The sequence below is a fragment of the Melospiza georgiana genome, chromosome 13 (assembly GCF_028018845.1).
Source record: "Melospiza georgiana isolate bMelGeo1 chromosome 13, bMelGeo1.pri, whole genome shotgun sequence".
Classification (NCBI taxonomy): Eukaryota; Metazoa; Chordata; class Aves; order Passeriformes; family Passerellidae; genus Melospiza; species Melospiza georgiana.
Window position 1 is genome coordinate 1,925,252 of NC_080442.1, and position 21,703 is coordinate 1,946,954.

The 21,703-nt window shown below is 56.9% G+C and overlaps 1 protein-coding gene across 1 annotated transcript; it reads right to left on the reverse strand.

Annotated features, from left to right (window-relative positions):
* Window positions 1–3,686: 3,686 nt before the first annotated feature.
* Window positions 3,687–21,293, reverse strand: SHF (Src homology 2 domain containing F). Its single transcript, XM_058033569.1, has 7 exons — window positions 20,823–21,293; window positions 14,144–14,273; window positions 13,020–13,229; window positions 11,433–11,561; window positions 8,545–8,716; window positions 7,414–7,533; window positions 3,687–4,486 (listed from the first exon to the last, which is right to left on the reverse strand). The coding sequence occupies exons 1-7, from the start codon at window positions 21,291–21,293 to the stop codon at window positions 4,300–4,302; spliced, it is 1,419 nt and encodes a 472-aa protein (XP_057889552.1). The 3' UTR covers window positions 3,687–4,299.
* Window positions 21,294–21,703: the final 410 nt, after the last annotated feature.

Below are 21,703 nucleotides of genomic sequence, written 5' to 3' on the forward strand. Positions count from 1 at the left end.
AACTGCACAAAAAATGACAGAACTACTCACAGGTGTAGACTCAGAATTTGGTGGAGGCATCCAAGCAGAGATGTCTTGGGACAATTTCCAAACAGGACACCAGGAGCAAGTCAGTGGTTTGGAAGGACGCTGGGAACCATCCTGAAGGGATTGAGTGAGGATGATCTCCAAGTCAGAAGTTGAAATTTGTCCTTTGGGTCAAACATTTGGTCTTTAGGAAGAGATTGGAGAGGAGGCATTCAGCTGTGCCAGTGCACATGTGTGCTGTGTAGGTGCCACCCTGCACATTGCACTGGCAGCCCAAAGGGATCAGGAGCAAATTTCTCTCCTTTTCTCCAAACTCTGGCAGCTGAGCTGTTATCTGATCCTCCTGCAGATTGCTGTGCTTGGAGGCAAAACAGAGGGCACAGCACTCTCAGGGATACCCAAGTAACTTCAGCATCCCTGTTTTCAAACTAATCACTGGGGTCAAAACCAATCATTGGGGTTTCAAACTCATCACCAGGCTGGGCCTCAAGGAACTGCTCCAGGCCAGAGGGCAGGAGGGGGGCATGGATGACAATGCCAGGGTTTAACCCAGCCCCACAAGGATCAGCTCTGGTTCTCTCCAGCCTCTGAGGTACCTGGGAGCCTCGATGACTTGTGCTGGGATGGTGATGTGAGGCTTGGCACTAACCAAAGGGTTTCATTTCTAGCAGGTGGGAGACATTAGGGACAGAATTCAGTGAACACACCCCAGCTTCCCAGGTAGGCAAGCTCCAGTTCTGCCTTCTATCAGTCTTTTATCACTCTTGGTTGCCTCCATCCTGCAAAACTACACATTTTCATAGAATCATAAAATGGTTTGGGTTGGAAAGGACCTTAAAGCTCCTCTTGTTCCAATCCCCTGCCATGGGCAGGGACACTTTCCACTATCCCAGGATGCTCCAAGCCCTGTCCAACCTGGCCTGGAACACTTCCAGGGATCCAGGGGCAGCCACAGCTGCTCTGGGCAGTCTGTGCCAGGGCCTCACCACCCTCTCAGCCAAGAATTTCTTCTTACCTCATCTAACCCTGCCCTCTTTCAGTTTGAAACCATTTTCCCTTGTCCTGTCACTCCAGGCCCTTGTCCAAAGTCCCTCCCCAGCTCTCCTGGAGACCCTGAGGGCACTGGAACAAGCTTTAAGGTTTCCCTGGAGTCTTGTCCTCTCCAGGCCTCCCAGCCTGAGCTCCCCCAGCCTGTCCTCGTGGCAGACAGCCCTGTGAGCACCATTTTGGCCAGTGAAGTGCAGGGCTGACACAGCCCCAGGCTGACCCAGCACCAGGCAGAGAGACACGAGGCCAGGGCTGCACCAGCTCAGCCCTGACCCCCTGCACAAGCTGTTCCCAGCAGTGCTAATCCAATTACAAAACAAACTTCCTGCCCCATTCTCAGAGCTGCAGCATGCTGAACCAGCCCTGGGATTGTGGAGGGCTTTGTGAGGGACCAGCAGTGAATGGCAGAGGGAGGAGGGACACAGAGCACAGGCAGCTGGGAGCACATGGGGCACTGCTGGGACAAGTGGATTACAATTATTACAAACAAAGGTCTTTGGTCTAACTTTACACTCCCAACAGGGTTAACCTCAAAGCCACACAAGGTTGTTCATGCCCTTTTCCCTCCTGGGGATTAGCATCCTCATGAATAGGGATCCCTGTCACCTCTCTAGCCCTACTGGATGCCTGCCCTCAGCCACCCCATTCCCAAACAAAGCTCATTCAGTCACAGGATGGCAAAGGCAGCACTAAAATACCCTTTCAAGAGAACTTCAGTTCAAATTTTCTGGAGAGAAACTCCTGCTAGAACTGGAGTGATATATTTTTGGTGGTCAGGACAAAGGAAGGGGTTATTTCCCTTTATTTGGCATTGGTGAGACCACACCTGGATACTGTTTCCAAGTACATGAGGAGAGTCAGAGAGTCCTGCTGAGGATGGTCAGGGGCAGAACAAGGGAGTTTCACTTCTTCACCTGGGGAAGGGCTCAGGAGGGATGTGATCCCCACAGCAACGCCCAAGAGCCATTTTGCTGGAGCACCTGGACACCCAGCCCAGCTGCAGGCAGTGCTGCTGGCCCATGCCTGGCTCTGGGCAGCTCCTGCAATGCACACAGGTCTCATTCCTCATCCCTGTGCTCAGCAGGGATGCTCTGAGACGGAGCCAGCTGACTGAGCAGGATCCCACCACAAGGCTGCACAGCCAGCACTGCCTTCCAGGCACGTTGCTCCCTGCCACAGCTCCTCAGGAAAGCAGCCCCACGCTGTGGGGAGGGGCACGGACACAGGAACCCTCTTCTTCCCCACCCCAGCTTCCAAGAAGGCAGAGGATCCCCATGATGAGCTCTTTGCTGAAGGGGTGAAGCCCTTCACACTGCAGGGCTGTTTAAGTGCCACTTGAAACCTTCCAAGTGCAGAAAGGGCACCCAGATTTCTGCACCTCCAGTCCTTCCTGCAGGCTTTGGGTGCAAAGCCCTCCCACTGGAGTCACCCCCATCCCCAGTGGACAGAATGCCTCCCTGGGATGGGAGAGGCAGGCAGAGCTGCCAGCAGCCAGAGGCTGTAAGGAGACACCGGCCAGCTCGATCCAATGCCTTTTAAGGAGCGGCAGAGGCTGAGGCATCCTGGACCAACCCCCCAGCCTTGTGCAGCCTCCAGTCACGGGGTGCACTCACAGACCACACTGGCCATGCCCAACAGCCCCCAGAGCAGCTCAGAGCTGTGCAGGGCAGCCAGGACAGCTGTCTCTGTGCTAAGATCGAGTCTGAAAAACCCCAAACCCTGGTCAGCAGAGCAGGGTTCCTACAGAGGCTGCAGCACTCACCCACACAAAATCACAAAATCCCCCCAGTGCCATCAATCACCTCAGTGTCCCCCAGCAACCAGCAGGGACAGCTTCTTCCTGGCAGCAGGCAGAAGGGAGGATGATGCTTTTACACAAAGCCTTCACCAGAACACTGCTAACTCATCCCACCAATTCCCCAGGGCTTTGCTCCACTAACAGAAAAGGTTTTGCTGGTCCAGTAGTGAATTTGCTGGAGAGCCAGCTGCCAGCTGCAGAGAGCAGAGGGGAAAGGGAATGTGCTGCTGGGGAGTAACAGCAGGATGGAGCTGAGGCTGGATCATGGACAGAGGAAATGCATGTGCATGGGTATAGGAGCAACAGCAGGAGCAAGGTGAAAAGGCAAGGATGTATGAAACAGTACAGAGCACCAGAGAAAGGTTCAGCCAAAAAAATAAAGAGGAGCAAGCTGGCCCAAAGACAAGGTGTCGGGAGACAAACAACAGCAGTGGAGCCAGTCATTTCTCAGAGGAGATCAGGAGCTCTGTGAAATTCAGAGACTTTGCCTAAGATTTCTGAGAAGTGAAGGAAAACAAGAAGGCAAAAGATCCCAAAGGGCACCCTCTTCTAACAGGGAGTAACAGGCAAGTCCAAAATCAGCCCATCACTGCCCACAAAGGCTCTCAAAGACATGGCAAGGACGTGACCACCAGCATCCTTTGTCCCCTGTGTCTCAGAGGGGACACTGGCTGACCACACCAATCTCGGTGTATCCAACGGCACAGGCAAAATCAATTCCCTTAAAGCTCTTGTGTAACAAAATTTCCCTTTGCACTGTTTTGCTACACTGATCCCCCACTCAGGGGGGGTGTGGGCACACAGTCCCATGAAGCAGGAGACAACCATGCACCGCTTTATTGGGCAGTGGTGCTGCACACATGGCCAAGGCCGGTCACTGTTCACGTTTGGCACAGGCTGGCAGCGAGCACTGAGCAGGGGGCACTGAGGGCAGCCTGCCTGGCACTCTGCATGCCTACCTGGCCCCAGGCAGGTCCTGCTCACCCCTGCCAGCCTCCTCACCTCGAGCACAGCCATTTGTCTCTCATGGGCAGAGCCAGGCACCCTCACGGAGGTACCTCAAGCCTGCTACCGGATGATTCATCCCCGTCCTCGCACACACTGCCCCCCTCCCTGGACTCTCCAAGGTCCCACTCCAGTCCTGGCATGCCAAGCTCTGCCAAGGAGGCAGGTGTGGAGGTGTGGACAGCCCCACTCAGCTCCTGGCACAGGGGGTCCTTCCAGTGCCACACCAGCACAAAACCAGAGCACGGGAGCCCCCGGGCGAGCAGGACGAGGGGCCCGGCCGCAGCAATCCCCGACGGCAGCGGCTGTGCCCAGCGAGCCGCCCGCGGGCCTGGAGCCCATCCTGGGCACGGCAGCGCTCAGCCCTGGGGATGGGCCAGTTTGGGTGCAGCCAGCCTGGAGCCTGGCTCGTGGGGTGATCCCTATAGGGTACGGATGGCCACCGGGTACAGCAGGGACATGTGCTCGGCCCCCTTGATGGGCAGCTTGCGGCTGGCGTAGTGATGGATGATCTCGGGCACGCTGTCGAAGGGCGGGCTGTGCTGGCCCAGCACGTACTTGTTCTCCTGGGTCCGTGACAGCTTCATGTGCATGAAGCCCTGGCTGCTCCTGCAAGGACAGAGCAAGGCAGAGTTAGGGGGTAGAGCTGGCCCTGGCCTCCCCTCATCTCCTGATCCCCAACACAGGCAGCCTGCCCCTGCAGCTGAGGGGGACACTGCTGCCTCCTGTCTGCAGCCATGGCTCTGCTCCTGGCTGACTCCAACAAACCCCACAGAGCAAAGCAGGGACATGGGCAATGATGCTGCACGGTGCCCACCCAGGGTGTGTGTGGTAGGGAAGGCATCACTGCTGTAGGGTCACAGAGGGGTACTGGCTTTTGCTCCTTGCATGTGACAAAGCCCCTTTTTCTCTGGTTCTCACAAGATGCCCTCAGCTCGCAGATCTCCGGCCTCACCGTGGCAAACCAGGTTTTTCTCCTTTGGCCCACAGCCAAAGGATTTTTCCTTCCCCCTCTCCCCATGCCACCGCTGCAGGCTCCATAAAACCTGCTCAGCACAGCAAGAGCATTTCCCAGCACAGCACGGGCACGGAGCCACGGCAGGCTGTGCAGGCAGACCCTGCCACGAGCACTGATTCCAAGTGACGGACTAATGGCCCTGTTGCTATTAATTTGCGTCTCCGAGGAGAGCCACAGCCTGTCTGCAGCGTCTGGATTGCACATTATGGCAAAATATTGATGACTTAAAAGCAGACAGGACCTCATCAGTGATGCTGAGCTGCTTGGAGTGCTGCACAGCCCGGCCCCATCCCCCCGGCTGGAGAGGGGCCATAATGGACAGCCCAGCTGCATTAGCAGAATGGCTTTGCAATCCATTTAGAGACAGCAGCAAGGAGCCAGCTGTCCTGAGAGACAGCCACAGCCCCCCAGCATGGGCTGAGCAAAAGCAATAGCTTGGCTGTGTCTTGTGTCCCAGCTGGGAGGGAATGGAGTGCTGCCTCACAGGAGCCATAGAGAGCTGACACTGGCTGTGCTTAGCCCCAGGTGCTCCACAGGACTCTGCCACAAGCTCAGGGATGTGATGGGATCACACCCCCAGGGAGATGACTGAGGGAACAGGCTGCAAACACCAGCAGCCAGAACAGGGGGTGGGTGCTGCTCCTGCTGAGCACCTCTGCAGGCACAAGGAAGGACACAAAGCTTTGCAGTGTGGCCTCAGCCACCCTCTGGACTCTCCAAGCATCTGAGGCAATGACATGACCCTGTCCATGACAGCAGGGGGCTGCCCACCCTGGACCAGCCAGCACTGTCACAGCAGGGTTAAATCCTTCCAGCCACCTGACCTGCTCCTGGCTGCTCTCTCTTGTGCATATTTTCCTTTAAAGCAACACCAAAGTACTTTAGGTCAGCATTGGAACGCTTTTCAGACCATCTCCTTGGCTGTGCCTCCTTCCTCAAGGAAAAAAAAAAAGTTTAAAAAAACTAATAGAGAGAGCTGCAGACAGCCAGCTTACAGCTATATAAAAACATCCCAGGGGATTTTCCTTGAACAGGCTCTACAGAGAAAGGCAGTGGAGTAAAAATCCTGCTCCTGGGGCTGTGGGTTCTCCACAAACTCTGCAAGGACAGGCAATGCCCAGACAACTCCCTGAGGGGCTGGGGAAGGTGGGATATTGCTGCACACCATGGCAGAACCACACATGCCCTCTGAGAGAGGAGGATTTTGCCATAAGACTGAGGAGGATGGAAAAAGTAAGGGAAAAACCACTAAGAAACAGGTGGCTGGCTTGTGGGGAGGTGATGGAATGCCACCTTGGGTGATGGAATGCCACCTCCCAGTCTCTCCAACACATACCTGGCTAATGCCAATCCCAAGGCAATGGTGAGACCTCTTGCAGCTTCAAATGCAGCCCCCCAACCAGAAGAAGCTGTTGCTCCAAAATGGCTCACAAGCCAGGGGTAGGAAAAACCACAGAAAATTAAAATATCAGTAAAAATCCTAACCAAAAAAAAAAGGGAAAGGAGGGAGCTCTTTCAGAAGGGTTTATTGGCTGATCTGAAAGCTCTAAATGAAGAAGGAAGAAATGTATTTTCAATGGAGCTCCTGCCCTGCTTTGGTGTTGAAGGCAACAAAAAGAGTGAAAAAAATGTGAAGAGAGAGCAATTTAATTCACAATTGTGCCACTGGGAAATAAACAGAAAGGCTGAAAGCCCTTGGGAGCAATGCAGGTAGAGAGACCAGTGGGGAAACTCAAAGTATACTGAGAGAAGCACAGGGTTAAGGGGCCTGTTGTTGGGCAGGGATAGCTGAAGTGCTCCATGAATACTTATTTCCCATCTGGCAGGAACAGAGCTAATATAGCTGTCCAGCAGCAGAGCAGGAAGGTATTTGCTCATCCATCATCATCTTCAAACAGTAACAGCTTTGATTTTGTGGATTTGTGCTGCCCCAAGAGCCAGGAAAGAGGTGGATGAGGAGCTGTGGGCAGTTCCCCCCTGTCAGGACACATGCAGAGATGCTTCATGCAATTTTGGCATCCAAGGAATCTGGAAAACTTGGGAAGAATATAAAGATTCCCCAAAAACCACAAGCAGAAACCATGGTGTGCTGTGGGGATGGCAAAGCAGAGCAGGGCAAAGCCCTCTCTACAGCTGAGCAATGGATCTGTGGGCTGGGGAGGCAAAGATGGGTACCCACACTCCCATCAACAGTGGGCTCTTACAAACTTTCTTTTCCCATAAAACTAAGCTACAAAAAAAAGGGGGAACAAGAAAACAGAGCTGGAAGCTGTAACCAGACACATCTGACTGAGAAGTGAGGCACATCTATCTGAGGGATTATGAGCACTGCCAAGGAAGAGCAGCAGGCCTACAGATTTCCCCGAGAGATTTTTTTGGCGAGACACCAAACCAGAAACCTGTGCCACAGCCACAAGTAATCATCTCATATGGGCACAATTCACTTGGGGCACCCACCCAAGGCCACTCAAGGGTCACCTGTGCTGGGTGCACCCCCAGGCCTGGCAGGCTCACTCACTTGAGGGACAGGGAGAAGTCGTTCTTGCTGGTCTCGCTGTTGCGCACCAGGTAACTCGCCTCCTTGCACAGCCGCAGCAGCGTCTCCGCGTCCGTCCGGCTGATGGCCCCGTGGTACCAGCTGCAGGGAGAGGGCACAGGGCACTGGCTCTGCTGGGCACAGGGCACAGCTGGCACGGGCTCTGCTGGGCACAGGGCACACAGCTGGCACGGGCTCTGCTGGGCACAGGGCACACACTGTGCCATCAGCTCTGCTGGGCACAGGGCACACAGCTGGCACGGGCTCTGCTGGGCACAGGGCACACCTGGCAAGGGCTCTGCTGGGCACAGGGCACACCTGGCACAGGCTCTGCTGGGCACAGGGCACACCTGGCAGGGGCTCTGCTGGGCACAGGGCACACCTGGCAGGGGCTCTGCTGTGCTGGGCACAGAGCACACAGCTGCCAAGGGCTCTGCTGGGCTGGGCACAGGGCACACACTGTGCCAAGGGCTCTGCTGGGCTGTGCACAAAGCACACACCCTGGCAAGGGCTCTGTGCTGGGGCAGCAAGGGGACAGGGCTCTGCTGTGCTGGGCACAGAATACACAGCTGCCAAGGGGTCTGCTGTGCTGGGCACTGAGCACACCTGGCAGGGGCTCTGCTGGGCTGGGCACAGGGCACACACTATGGCAGGGGCTCTGCCTTGGGGCAGCAGGGGGAGAGGGATCCACTGCGCTGGGCACAGAACACACACCATGCCAAGGGCCCTGCCCTGGGGCAGCAGGGGGAAAGAGCTCTGCCATGCTGGGCACAGAGAACACACTGTGCCAAGGGCTCTGCTGGGCTGGGCACAGGGCACACCCTATGGCAGGGGCTCTGCTGTGCTGGGCACAGAGCACACACCATGCCAAGGGCCCTGCCCTGGGGCAGCAGCAATGCCAGCACCTCCCCAGGGACTGCAGCCACACTCAGGGAGAGGGAAGGGGGTGGCATCACTGGGGTTGGGAGACAAGGGGCAGGGACAAACAGGCTGAAATGTGGGGCCAAGGAAGAAAGGAAGGAGCAAGGGTGCCCCAGGGATCCTCATGGTGTGGCCACAGGGCTCCCTGTGCAGTGAGAGGGTTGGCAGCCATGCTGGGCAGGCAGGACTCACCACTGGCTCTCCAGGGGCAGGGCAGGGTCGATCCTCTCCCCAACAAAGGGGCCAGGCTCAGCTGTCAGTGTCTTTGTGTTCTTGAGGCTGCTGGAGCCGTGCCTGAGGACAGCCCTGGCCTTCTCCTCCCTGCAGGGCGAGGTGCGGCCGTACCCCAGCCCCTCCGAGGGACCTGCAAGACAGACAGACAGACAGACATCACAGGCTGGGATCAGAACTTCCCCTGGCAGGAAGAGCCAGAGCCACTTACATCACACTGGGTCACCTCACACTGCCCCATCCCCCTGGCCTAAGCAAGGGCAGGGCAGCTCTTGGGCTCACTGCAGTGCCCAAGCTGCAGCCAGTAGCTGAGCCCATGGAAGACATTTCCAGGGAAGCTTCAAAAGCTCAGGAGGTTTTGCTGATGCAAAAATAGATTCAGTGGCTGTGGCACAGGGTTAAGTGAGATACAGCAAGAAGAGGTTCCCCAATCTCAGAGGAAGAGGGGATAGATGGAGCTAAAGGAAGCTGTCAGTTTGGAACCAATGGCCACATTCTGCTGGCACAAACAAACGGGGTGAAAAAACAATTCCTCAAGGTGGGAAGGTGATATTTGGACTGCAGGTACCTCCCTGACACTGCCACCTGCCTGTCACCAGCCCAGCCACAGCCAGGAGTGCGGGGCATTGACTGAGCTGTGCCCCAGGGACCTGGCCTCCCACTGCCTGTTATTTCCAAGCAGGATGATTTCAGCATTAACAATATCAGCTCTCCTTCCTCCCAAGAGTTCATTATTGCTCCCTGTACCACCAATCCCCTTGCACAAATTACTTATTGATCAGGCAGAGCTGCCACAGTGTGGGGCTGCCAGGGGCTGACACTGTGGCAGCACAGTCACTCTGGAGGTGGCTGAGCCCAGAAATGCCCTAGGACTATTGGAATGCCCCAGACAGAACAACTCTTCATGCTCCCTGGCTGCTGGAGGGGGAGGTAAAAAATACCAGAGGGATCTTTTCCTCTCTAGCAGGGCATCCTCTGAGGCAGCTGTTTGAGTGATACCTTTTCCAAGCCCTGTGCAGGTGAGCAGGACTCAGCCCCCCAGCACTGCAAGGAGGGGAAGGCAGCCATGGCATAACCCCCCCTGAGCACAGCCCAGGGAGGAGATGCCTGGCATTATGGCTTGACAAGCCCTGCTTCTGCAGCACTCTGGCTTTTTACCAGCCATGCTCCCCTTGTACATCACACACAGGCTTCAATTTCAACTCATCACCTTAAAAAATTGGGGCAATCATTAAAAGCCAGGCAATCAAACAGCCCAAGTGTTTGCTGGCGGCACAAAGTCATTGTGTTCCAGGCTCAAAAGAAATGCATTGCACCTGTCAGAGGGAGACAGAGGCAGGTGCATGATTAAACAGGATATTAAAAACAAGCCCTTAGGAGGAAGAAGACATCCTTCAAGACGTTCAAGTCACCCCTAGACATGGGAAATAGAAAATGAGACAAAATTCTGGCAAGATAAACTTAATACAACAAAGCAAGGCAAGTCAGAGGGGAAAAAAAAAAAGAGACCCTGTGTTGCTAAAACCAGGAAAAATGACAAAGTGATGTGTTCATCAGGAGCAGGATGCATGTCAGAGCCACTGTGGGGATAATAAATGAGAGGGGAAGAGGGGAGCCTGCATAACAAAGAGATCAATTTCTCTCGACACCTGCACTCACTGCAGGAAGAGGATCAGAAAATTCCCACCTGCCAAGACCTTTCTTCTTGAGGAGTGATCTCAGCCTGCAGCTCCCCTGGGGCTTTGGGAAACACCCAGCAAAGCCCTGGCAGAGCGGCCACTGCTCTCGAGTGCCCCCACCATCAGCACCACAATGAGGCATCACCTGCAGCCTGTGCTCAGGCCCACCCAGGAGGCAGCAAAGGCCACTCTGGCTTTTATCTTATGGAGCTCTGCAGGGATCTGGGTAGCTGCAGATAAGGGAATCAGTCATGTGCAGCTGGCACTGCAGTGAGTGCCCACCTGGACAGCACCAGTGACACACAGGAAAAGGCACAGCCTGCATCCCAGCTCCACACTGGTAACAACCCAGTCATGGCTTTCCACAAACTCCCCCCACCTAATGCTCTTGGCAAAATCCTAATTCACCACAGCATAAGAGCAAGGTCCTTGAAATACTAATAAAGGGTTAAAAGAGAAGCAGCAATATTTGGCTTTCATAAGTGAGACTGCCAGCAGCATCCAAAGGGGATTTACCCAGGGGCTCTGTGCTCAGCACACAAAAAAAGGTTTCACAGCAAGGCAAACCTGAGATGACAAAGTGTACCTGGGAGATTTGGCTGCTCAGGATAGCAAAGAAAGAGTGGAGAATCCACAGGGACCTCCTGACACTAAGCAGCAAGGTAATAAAACAGCAGAGGAAACGGAGCAGTGCTAAATAATGAAGAGGGGAAAAAACAGCCCCAGCTTCAGCACTGGGATCTGAATTAGCTGCTAACACACCTGTAAGGGACCTGGGCATTAAAAAATCAGTCAATGAAAGAAAACATCACCTAAATACTCAGTACAGTTGTTGAGAAGACCTTAACAGCAGCCATCAAATGTTGGGAATTCAGAGGCAAAGAGGAGAGAACAAAAGGGACAGTAACAACTCTGCCATGCCATGGAATAATGCCCCAGAGCAGCTCTGCTCCTGAGAGCTGAGGCACCAAAGAGACAGTGCCTCTGCAGCAGAAAATACAGCAGGACAAACACCTGGGACAACTGAAGGGCCAGGAGGAGCTAGGAGAGGGCAGAGGAGGAGCTGGGGAGGGCAGAGGAGGGGGTTCATGTCTGGCCCTGCCCAGGGCAAGCCCCGAGGCAGCCCAGCAGTGCAGAGTCACGGACACGGCGCTGGCACGCAGGACCCACCATTGGCGTCTTCGTAGCTGTGCTGCGCAGGGAGGGGGGCCCCGGGCTCCCCATCCGGGGGGCTCTCACTGCTGTCCAGCTGTCCCACCGGCGGGGGCCATGGCAGGTCTTTAATGACCTTGATTTCAACTGGATGGGGGGTGGGGAGGGTGTGGGAAACAGAGAGAAAGAGAGAGAAAGAAGGGGTTTAGATAAAACCATCAGCAACACCAGAGACCCACAGAGAAGGAGAACAGTTGTGGGGGAAAAGACCTCAGGATTCCCAGGAGCCCTACATCAGCTTGGCCATCTCATCCCCTCCACAGTACCAAGCAGGGACGGGCCTGAGGTGGGGCACATTCCCAACAGAGAGACCCTGCTCCACCCTCTCTGGGGTTTGGGGGAGCCTGCAATCACCCCATTCCACATACTTGTCTGTCTGGGGGTCTTGACCAAGTATCCCATTGCCATCTGTCCTGCCTGTGCATCTGTCCTGCCATAGGTACCTCCCAGTGACCCACAGGGTGCACATTTCCCTGCCAGGCACCAGTAGGTTGCAGCCTTGTGCCAGTAGCAGCTGCCCATCAGCAGAGGTCTCGTGGACCCCTTGGCATCACTGGAGAGAAAAAATACCCCACAAAACACAGCAGGATGTGCCCTGGCTTCACAAAAAAATGGGCAGCAGGTCCCACAGCGTGGCCCAGGGAACAGCAACCTGACTCCCTTGGGACTCAGAGCAGGCCTGAAGCACCCTGGCCAGCAGCCACATGTATCTACAGGTGAGCCAGACCTGTGAACACACCACCTCCACCCAGGGATATCAAGTAAAGCAGCTCATCCAGAGCACAGACACCTCAGCACAAACCCAGGCCAGCAGAGCACTGTTCCATGATGGAGCCTGACACACCAAACCCTTGGCACAGGGTGCTGTGGGACTTGTACCCCAAGCACAAGTGACACTGTGACACTGAGCCCAGCACACACATCGCCCAAACCCAAAGGGTGAACCACTCCCCAACCCCAAATTTCCACATGTCTCTCTGCCATCATCTCCACACAGTGGCACCAGCCTGAGCACCCTCAGCAGCATCTGCAGCACAGCCACACAATGCTGCAATTAAAATGCATCCTAGATAAGAGCGCAGCAATTAGGCAGCAGCGGCAAGGAGCCAGTGCTAATGCACAGCATGGATTTCCTCATTACCAAACACAAACACAATCGATCCCACAGCATGGATAAATAGGTCAGGGGCTGGATGAAGCCTCCTTGGCTATCCTCCTGCCCCGAGGAAGGAGGGATGTGCTTGAGCCCGGGGTTGAACCCACCCCTGCAGAGCAAGGTGTTAATTTGCACCAGAGGCTGTGATCGGTCAGAGCATGGCAGAGGCAATGGGAGAGAGGTGTTGGACAGGTTACCAAGGCAGATCTGTCCATCACTCTGTCCAGCCTGGCTCCCTGCTCAGAGAAACAGCTTCTGCAAGAGCACAATACTCCCTGAGCTATGACAATGCACAGACCAACATTACTGACCCCTAGAAGATGAAGCAACCCCAAAGATCCAGCTTCACAAAAAGTGTTGTTTGCTTTATGGCTGCTCCCATCGCTCACCTGCAAAGGCTTTGGAGATCCTCTCCTTCTTCCATTCCCAGGGCTGGTCATATTCCTCTGGTGGCCTCTCATCATCCTCAGGCAGCCGGGACTCCCTGGGCCTGGGGCAGGCCGAGCAGTCGCTGTCCGTGTCCAGCACAGGCTCATAGGGGGTGTCATAGAGGGGCAGCGGCCGTGCGGGCGCCTCCCGCAGGCCCTTCTGGCGGATCTCTGCCCACACAGGAGGGAAAGGACCATGAGCCTTCTGCCAACACAGCCGTGGTCCCCCCCAAAACGGTGCTAGATAACAGGGATCAGTGTCACTCGTGGTGAAATGGGGCAGGGAGCATCAGCAGATGAGGAGACAGCAAGCAGCTGCCAGGAGCAGGAGCACCAAGATGCCCACAGCCCACTCCTGGCAAAACGGGGACAGAGTGCCCTGAGCCTGATTTCCTGCAAGCAGTGAGGCTGGGCTTCTCCCCTGGACCCCCAGAGTGGTTGGTTTAATAAAATGCCCATCCCTCAAGCAAAACGAAGTCTCTCCCACAGGCACAAGCAGTCTCTCCACTGCTTGCTGGTTTTTCCAAGAAATATAATGGACTACTTGAAAAAGCCACATGAGCTTTCCAGAAACCACTTACTCCAGGAAAACCACAGAGCTGCAAAGCAGAGGCAGAGCCAGCATGGTGACCCTGAGCACTGCCTTCAGGAGCACATGCTCCCAGCTCACCACAGCTTTCCAGCTCCACACAGGCCCACTGGGGGCCCTGCTGCTGCAGCAGGCACTGCATGTTCTGGCCCAGTCAGTCCTAACTGAATTAAACAGCTCCCACATCCATCTTAGTTTTAAGCCAGATGCATGGAATGTCAGGTCTCTCCTGACTCCACCTGGCAACTGGGGTCCTGGGGGACAGCACCTCAGGGAGAGATGTGCCGGTAGTGCTCAGACAGTCTTTGCATGCTCCTGCAAACCCAGTGCACAAGGATAAAGCTGAGAAAATTCGCCTGCAAAATGGCTGTCCCCTACCAGAACCATCACCCAGGTTTGCCTCACGTGGGGGCTGCAAGGAACAGAGTACAGTAGCCACCAAACTCGGGGACCAGAGGTGTAAAGAGTGGCCTTTGTGTGACACCTTCCACCTTACCAGCCATCATCTTCTGGGCTTCATAGGGCTCCATATATCCATCATTCTCCATCACCTTCTCCAGCCCTGCCTGGCTGCCTGCCACCTGTGCTGCATCAAAGGGATCTGCATAGTCCTCCAGAACAGCCAGCTGGAACAGGGCAAGAACAGGAAAAGGGTTAAGGCACTCTCTGCCTTTACTGGCAGGTGGAAGGCAGAGCCCACCATGAGCTCCTCCAGCAGCAAGAGAACCCAAACCCACACTGTGGCAGCCCTGCAGAGCCCTGCAGGCAGTGACAGCTTTCCAGGCACCAGCAGTTGGCTGTGGAAATGCTCCAGCCTTTGTCCTGAAAGCTGAGATGGAGCCAAGCAGAGCAGAAGGCAGCTCTGCCCCTCCCTCAGCACCAGGCCCCACCTGCCAGCACCCACACGCATGGCCTGGCTGGTGCCCACTGCAGCACAGGGCTGCCAGCAGGGCTGTACCCCTCCATGGCACACATGCTCCCCTACACAGCCACAGGGTGGACAAGGGGCACAGATCCCAAACACGGGGTGTCAGCTGGCACTGGCACAACTAGGAGCTCACTGCTGATTTTCCAGGGCTTCTGTGCACTCATTCGAGGAGCTTTCCTTACAAAAAAGCTAAGAATAGCCTATGGCTTCCTCTCCAGAGCACCCCCAGACACATCCCAAGTTAAGTCAGACAAGATAGAACCTTCCTCCAGGAAGCCAAAGCAGGAAAGCAGGAGCTCCTCAAGTGCCAGGTCACAGGGTCAGCACTAAATTCCTGAGATTTGCACTTATTAGTGAAAGGGATCCTGCAGTAGGATATGGGGCATGTCCCAGAGCTCAATCCCCTCCAGCACTGCAGCCACATGCCTGCTCTAGCATCTCAGCAGCTTCCCATCAGAGCACCCCATGACATGGCCCTGCAGTCCCCAAGAAGCCTGGAGCTGTACACCCACCTCCACCCCAAAGCCTGCTCCCAAAGTGGGGCCAGGCAAATTTCCAGCAGCACCCCCCAGGACACACACCCCCAGCTTGGGGGGATTTGCTGCCACAAAAAGGGCTGTGCAGATGTCCCACAGCAAGGACCAAATGTCCCAAGCATGGTGTGGCACCCACCTGGTGCCAGGCTCCATCCTCACCACGATGCTGCCCTGCTGCTGGCCAGCCACGGGGACCATGGCTGCTCACACATCCCTCTGCAGCTCCAATAATCAGCTCAAAACAAAAGATTTCTCCCTCCTTCCTGAGCAAAATGCCCAACAATAGCCTGTGACAGAAAGCCCAGCAGGAAAAGGGAACAGGAACTGGAACTGTAAACATCTCCATGCAGTCCCAAGGCTTGGCATCCCTGTGAGCTACATGAGGCTCCGTGCCTGGCTCACCAGCTCCTCCCGAAATGTCCCAGCTCCATGGGGCATGAGGAACAGGGTCAGCTCTCAAACCAAATGTCCCAGCTCCACGGGGCATGGGGAACAGGGTCAGCTCTCAAACCAAATGTCCCAGCTCCATGGGGCATGGGGAACAGGGTCAGCTCTCAAACCAAATGTCCCAGCTCCATGGGGCATGGGGAACAGGGTCAGCTCTCAAACCAAATGTCCCAGCTCCATGGGGCACGGGGAACAGGGTCAGGTCCAAACCAAATGTCCCAGCTCCATGGGGCATGGGGAACAGGGTCAGCTCTCCAAACCAAATGTCCCAGCTCCATGGGGCATGGGGAACAGGCTCAGCTCTCCAAACCAAATGTCCCAGCTCCATGGGGCGTGGGGAACAGGGTCAGCTCTCCAAACCTGGTCCCTCCATGCCAGGGTATGAGCATTGCTTGTGATCACCTCCAGACTGCCCCAGAGGAGACCTATGGTGCTGCTGGTGCCAGTCCTGGACCCTCTCTCTGCACCACACACAGCAGCTCCAGACAGGGCCAGGAGGCTTCCCTGCATGCAGTGGTCACTGTCAAGGAATCACTAAGGCTGGAAAAGACCTCCAAGACCATCAAACCCTTCCTTATTTCCATATTTCCAAATGTATTTCCTTGTGTTTAGGCCTGGCTCCCCAGGGAGGAATGCACAAGCTCCAGCAGGCTCACAGAGTGGCCCCACACAGATGCTTCCAGGTCTAGAAAGAAGAGGATGGTGGAGAATCTAACAGGTTTCTGTCAAGACCCCTAAAACTGGGTATTTTGCCTGCAGAAGTTTGCAGAGGCACTCAGCAGAGATTAGATGGATTTTGTTAGTAGAGGATGTGGTTTGCTGGGTTCAGTTTGGACCCAGAGCAAATGGCTCTGGTTAGAGGCAAGCTCCTTGGGTTTGGGGGAATTTGCCACACTGGTTTGCTTCTCCACTGCCTCAAGGATGCCACTTGATAGGAGCAAGGTCTCCCAACTGCAGGGTGATGAGAACATAAATCCATGTGTTTTTCACATGGTCGGATATTACAGCAGAGAGCCACAGAAAAGGTGGGAAGGGAATTTCTGCCTCCAGGAGCATCACAACCTCAGGATGGACAAGCAAGCCCACGAGAATGGTGCCTCAAGCCCCAGGACTGAGGGGCTGGAGGCTCCAGCCAGTGCCAGGAGTGGGGCAAACAGCAGGGATCCTGCAGTCACCGGGCACATCCTAATGCCCTTGCACAAGGGGCTGTACCACGGTTGCCCAGGAAACTGAATCTCTGACATTTCCTAATCCGAGTTCTGGACTTTATGAGCCATGCAGGGCTCTCAGCAGCAGCCACAGTGCAAACTGCTGCTCCCAAGAGAGGGAGGGGGCACAGCCCTGGCAGGGCAGCTCACAGGGGTGCCCTGAGCCCCCCACACTTTGCTCCAAGGCCAGGCATTTCCATGCTTTGCTCATGTTCCATGTTGCTGAGAGAGCTGCTCGCTGCCTGCTGATCCCAGCACACGGCTGTGGAGGCATTGCCTGCTCACACAGAGCACAAGCTTTGCTAGATTTGAAATAATCTGGGTGCAAAGCAAAAGCATGACGTGCAAAGCCACCATCCCAGGGCAGCTCTTGGTGCAGACCAGTCCTTCAGGGAGCAGCCAAGCACCACTGGCACCTGGACACACATCCTGCTTGAGCACAAGTGTTTTTCACATGTTTATCTGCCACAGCAATGCACACTCAGACCCCTGCTGCAGCACTGAGGCTGGTCTCACTCTATTGTACATGCCAACAACAAGGGGGGGGAAAGATCAAAACAAAATTAATGCAAAGAACCAAATCATCACTGGGTTCTCACAGTCAAACAGCTTTTATGCTGCCCACCAGTGAAGGTGACAGATCACAGCTCTTCAAGAGCATTCACAGCTCAGACACCAAAATCCCGGGGCAGAGCTGGGGTTCTTTGTCCCAGAAACATTCTACCTGCCACCACCTTCTGCCACAACAAGATGTTCTACTCCACACAGAGGTTTGCAGAGGATTCCTGGGGAGATCTTCCCCCTTAAAAACGAGTTTCCTGCCCTAGAGGTAAAGCACATTTGGGGTCTCCTCAGAAGATTGGGTAAATAAATCGCACAAACTCCGTCAGGTGCAAAATCCCTCCGGTTTTACACATCTGGCAGCTGGGCTTTTGGCAGACACGGGAGCCAAACCCCAAAGCAAACACAGAGCTGACCTTCCAAGAAGGGTCTGGTGCAGGCCCCCCAGGGACAGGTGGGCTGGGCAGGGAGCTGGGGCTGCAGCCGTGGCACAGGGGAGGGCACACACACAGCACAGCATCGGCAGCGTGTCAGATGACTCAGATGGAGGAGCTCTGGCAGGAAGGACACACACCCAGGAGCTTCCTGAGCGGCTGTTCCCACACCCTGCAGCACTGAGCCCGCACTCCCAGCAAGCACAGCACACTGCTCCTGCTGGGCACAGGACAGAGGCGTCCTCAGGCAGATCCCCCTGTCCATCTCTGATTATTCTTCTCATGGCTTCCTCAGCATCTTGGTAACTCAGATGGAAAGTACTGATCATTTAAGGTCAAAACCACAGAGCTGAACTAAGTGAATCCTACTTGGTATCTGAGTATCTTTTAATTTAGCCTGAAAAGAAACCAGGTTTGTGTCACAGACATCTTTTTATGAAAAATCCTTTCCTTAGGATTTTTTCCTCCTGAGAAGCTGAGAGGCCTCAGGAACAAATGTAAACAATTATTATCAAGCATGCCCTGGGTGCAGGCAGTGGCAGGTCCCTCAGTGCATCTCTCCCCACTGGTGCTGCTTCTTGTGCCTAATCCAAACCCAGCAGGGACAGCACCTCCAGAGTGTCCAGCTGGCTCAGGTGAATGGCACAGGGCCAGTCCACTGCCCACTGCTGTGGGGAAAGGCCTGGCACACCAAGCAGGCCGAGGAGGACGTGTGCTGTCCACACCATTTCCAGCAGAGTTTGGAAAGCAGCACAAGCCACGGCACAGCTCGCTGCAGATCCCACAGAAGGGGCAAAGATGTAACAGATGTGCTACAGCAGCAAAGCATGGTGCAGCCCAGGCAGGAGGGATTCCTGTACCAAGATGTTCCTGCCCTTTCCATTCTCCAGAAGAAACACGACAGCTACAGCAGGCACAGGGTGCCCAGGGAGCACAGCCAGCCCCCAGCCACAACAAACCACACAGTCTCAGCCAAACCACACAATCAGCAACCAGGGACTGCTCTGCCCACTTGTCTCCATCCTAATCATCCCCACTTGGAAGGGCTGCATATTTTATTAGAATGATTTTCCCCATCTATCATTAACAAAAACCCTCTCTGCTCCAGCAGCTCTGTCTGTACACAGAATTGTGCTTCTCCTTCAATCTCCAGCATCACCACAACCCCAGGGGTCTGCAGTGCCAGTCCCTGCAGCAGGCAGGGAACAGTGCCCACAGCCTCCTGCTAAGCCTGTGAGCACTGAGCCCTGGGCACAGCCATCACCTCAGCTGAGGCTCCAGCCAGCTTGCCACCACCAAGAGCAAGGGTCACAAGCATAAGTAACCCCCAGCAGGCACTTCCATCCTCCTGTACCACCTTCAGGAAGAGCCTCCATGATGCTGGATCTGTTGGGGAACCCTCCCACTGCTCAGCCCAGTGGATGAGAGCTGCAAAGGGCTTTTCAGCCCAGCACAGCTGCTCTACATGGTGGATGCTCCCTGGCTCCTCCAGGAAAACTGTATTAATGGACAGCTGCAAGCGCTATCAAATAGTTCCACTTTTAGTCCGGTTTTGCCCAGGCTCTGGAGCTCTGTGTCCATCACATATAAGAGCTCTAAAGAATTAGAAGTCTCCTCCCTACAGTGGCATGCAGGAGACCATCAGTAATCTAATCACTGCCTATCTTGGAAAAATGAAGGGTCTTCAGCCTAGTGCCGTTTGAGCACAGCTTCCGACTTTTCTCCAAACTCCTCCGGTTCTCCCCAGCCTTTGGGTCCCCAAACAGCCTGGCTGTACCTGTCAGCAGTCCCTGCTTCCTTCAGCCCTGGCTCAGCCCTTTGCACATCACAGCCTGAGTCCACACGCTCCTGCTCTGATCCTGCAACACATGTTCCAGACAAAAAAGCCATCCAGATTGCCTCAGCAAACCACAGCACCACGGTGGCACGTCTGCTCCCTATCCCCCCTGCCACCCTCCTCATCCCCCTCTGCTGCCCGCAGCAGCCAGTTCACCCAGCTCACAAGGGGAGCTCTGCTGGGCCACTCGAGAAATCTCCCAAAAGCAATTACTCAGTACAGGCAACTTCCCAAGATCCACCAGCAACAAGTTTTTCTATCTGCTTAAAACATTCCCTAGCAGATTTTTCCCGGTGCTCATTTCATTGTGCCGCCCGGCAGTGCCAGGACCACGGATGGCATCGCTGACTGTATCCGCGATTCCCTCCACCAGCCAGATCTGCAATCCCGTCGAGTTCGCCTGACAAGCCCCGTCTTGCAGGCGGCAGCGCTAGCGGGCACTAATTACCCCCTCCTGCCTTCATTTGCGCAGTCCCCGCATCAGCCTCTCCTCCGAGAGCGAGGCCCGGCACCGAGGGCCGCAGCCCCGCTCGGGCTTATCCTCCAGCAGGTCCGGTGCCACTCAGAGCCCGTGTGCCATGGGGAGCTCCTGCCTCTCACCGGGGATGTTTCTCGCCTGCCTGGCAGCTCCAGGCTCTGCTCTCAAGCCTGGAGAAGCCGGCGTGGGGGGGGTGGCAGACAAAGAGGCGCTGAAGCTCCTGACAAAGCAGCACGGCATCTCTGGGGTCCGGCCGCCGCCGCTGGCACGGGCAGGCGGGCAGGGGAGATCCGCCGGGCACGGAGCGCTGCGAGGCCCAGGGTCAGCGGCCCCGGCCTCGGAGGGCACCGCAGACAGTGCTGCGCTCCTCGGCTTCCCGCGGGGGATCGTATCTGCCGCCCGCGGGAGCCGCAGGAGAAGCCGTGGCCGCCCCCGGTGCCGCTGACGTGTGCCCGGCATGTCGGGGCTGCCGGGGCACAGGGGAACGCGACACGGGAGCCCCGTGGAGCCCGGCCGGGCCCCCGCGGGTGCTCGAGGATCCCAACCCCGCTCCTTACTGCGGTGCCAACAGTCTGGCGGGACCACCGGGGCCATCTCCGTGACCGAGAGGCTCAGGCGCCACCTGCCCCGAGGGTCCCGGTACTGCCCCTCACGGCAGGGGCCGAGGCTGCGGGCGGTCACTCGGGACCCCGCAAGTGGCGGGATAGCGCCGGGAGAGCACCGGGGCCCCGTGTCCGGGCACTCACCTCCTGTGGCGGCTCGTCGGGCGCTTCGGGACCGGCCGAGGGCGAGCTGGGGGCAGCCGGCACCGGCGGCGGCGGCGAGGGGCTGGCGGGCACCTTTTCCACCGCCTCCACCTTGATGAGCCGGTGCTTGGGCGAGACGTAGCGGGGCCCGTCGGGGGCGGCGGCGGGCGGCGGGCCGCTGTAGGGGTCCTCGAAGTCGCGCTCCTTCTGCAGCCGGTAGGCCGCCACGATGTCGGGCTGGGCGGCGGCCAGCGGCTCGGCCGCGCCTCCGGGCGGCAGGGGCGGCTGAGGCGGCGGCCCGGCGCGGTAGTCGGGCTTGGGCGGCGCGGGCGGCGCGGGCCGGGCGCTGCGGAAGCCCAGGTGCTCGCGGAGCCAGCGGGCCATGGTGCCCACGCACTGCGGGGCCCCGCCGGCCCCCGCCCCGCCGCTGCAGCCGCCGCGCTCCGAGCCGGCCGCTCCGCTCAGCAGCATCGGCGCCGGCGGACTGAGCGCGGCGGCGGAGCTCGGGGGGGGCGCGGGGGAGGCGGCCAGTGCCACCTGCCGGAGCGCCGGCTGCGGGGCCTCCCCCGCCCCGCCCGCCGCACCGCGGCCCCGCGCCCGCTCCCCCCGGCGCGGCCCTCAGCGCGGCCCGGCCTCCCCGGCCCGCCTCCCCCGGGGCCCGCCCCGCTCCCGCCGCCTTCCGCCGCGCCCGGCCCTCCTCGCCGCTCCGGGCCGCCCCCCCGCGCCCGGGCTGAGGGCTGGCGGCTCGCTCCCGGGGAAAGGCCCCCGGGGAGCAGGGCGGTAAGGGGTCCCTCATGGGATCGCAGGACGTGCCGAGCTGGAAGGAGCCCGCGAGGGTCGTGCAGTCCCGCTGCTCGGTGCAATCCCCTTGGAGGTGTGTG

What these genes read in the sequence shown, in the direction of transcription:
- SHF (XM_058033569.1), bottom strand. Translation starts at nt 21,293, where the DNA reads ATGCTGCTGAGCGGAGCGGCCGGCTCGGAGCGCGGCGGCTGCAGCGGC. An exon ending in CCGACGAGCCGCCACAGGAG is followed by an intron (nt 14,274 to 20,822) that starts GTGAGTGCCCGG and finishes GCCCTGTTCCAG; the next exon opens with CTGGCTGTTCTGGAGGACTA. An exon ending in GATCTCCAAAGCCTTTGCAG is followed by an intron (nt 11,562 to 13,019) that starts GTGAGCGATGGG and finishes CCCCCCATCCAG; the next exon opens with TTGAAATCAAGGTCATTAAA.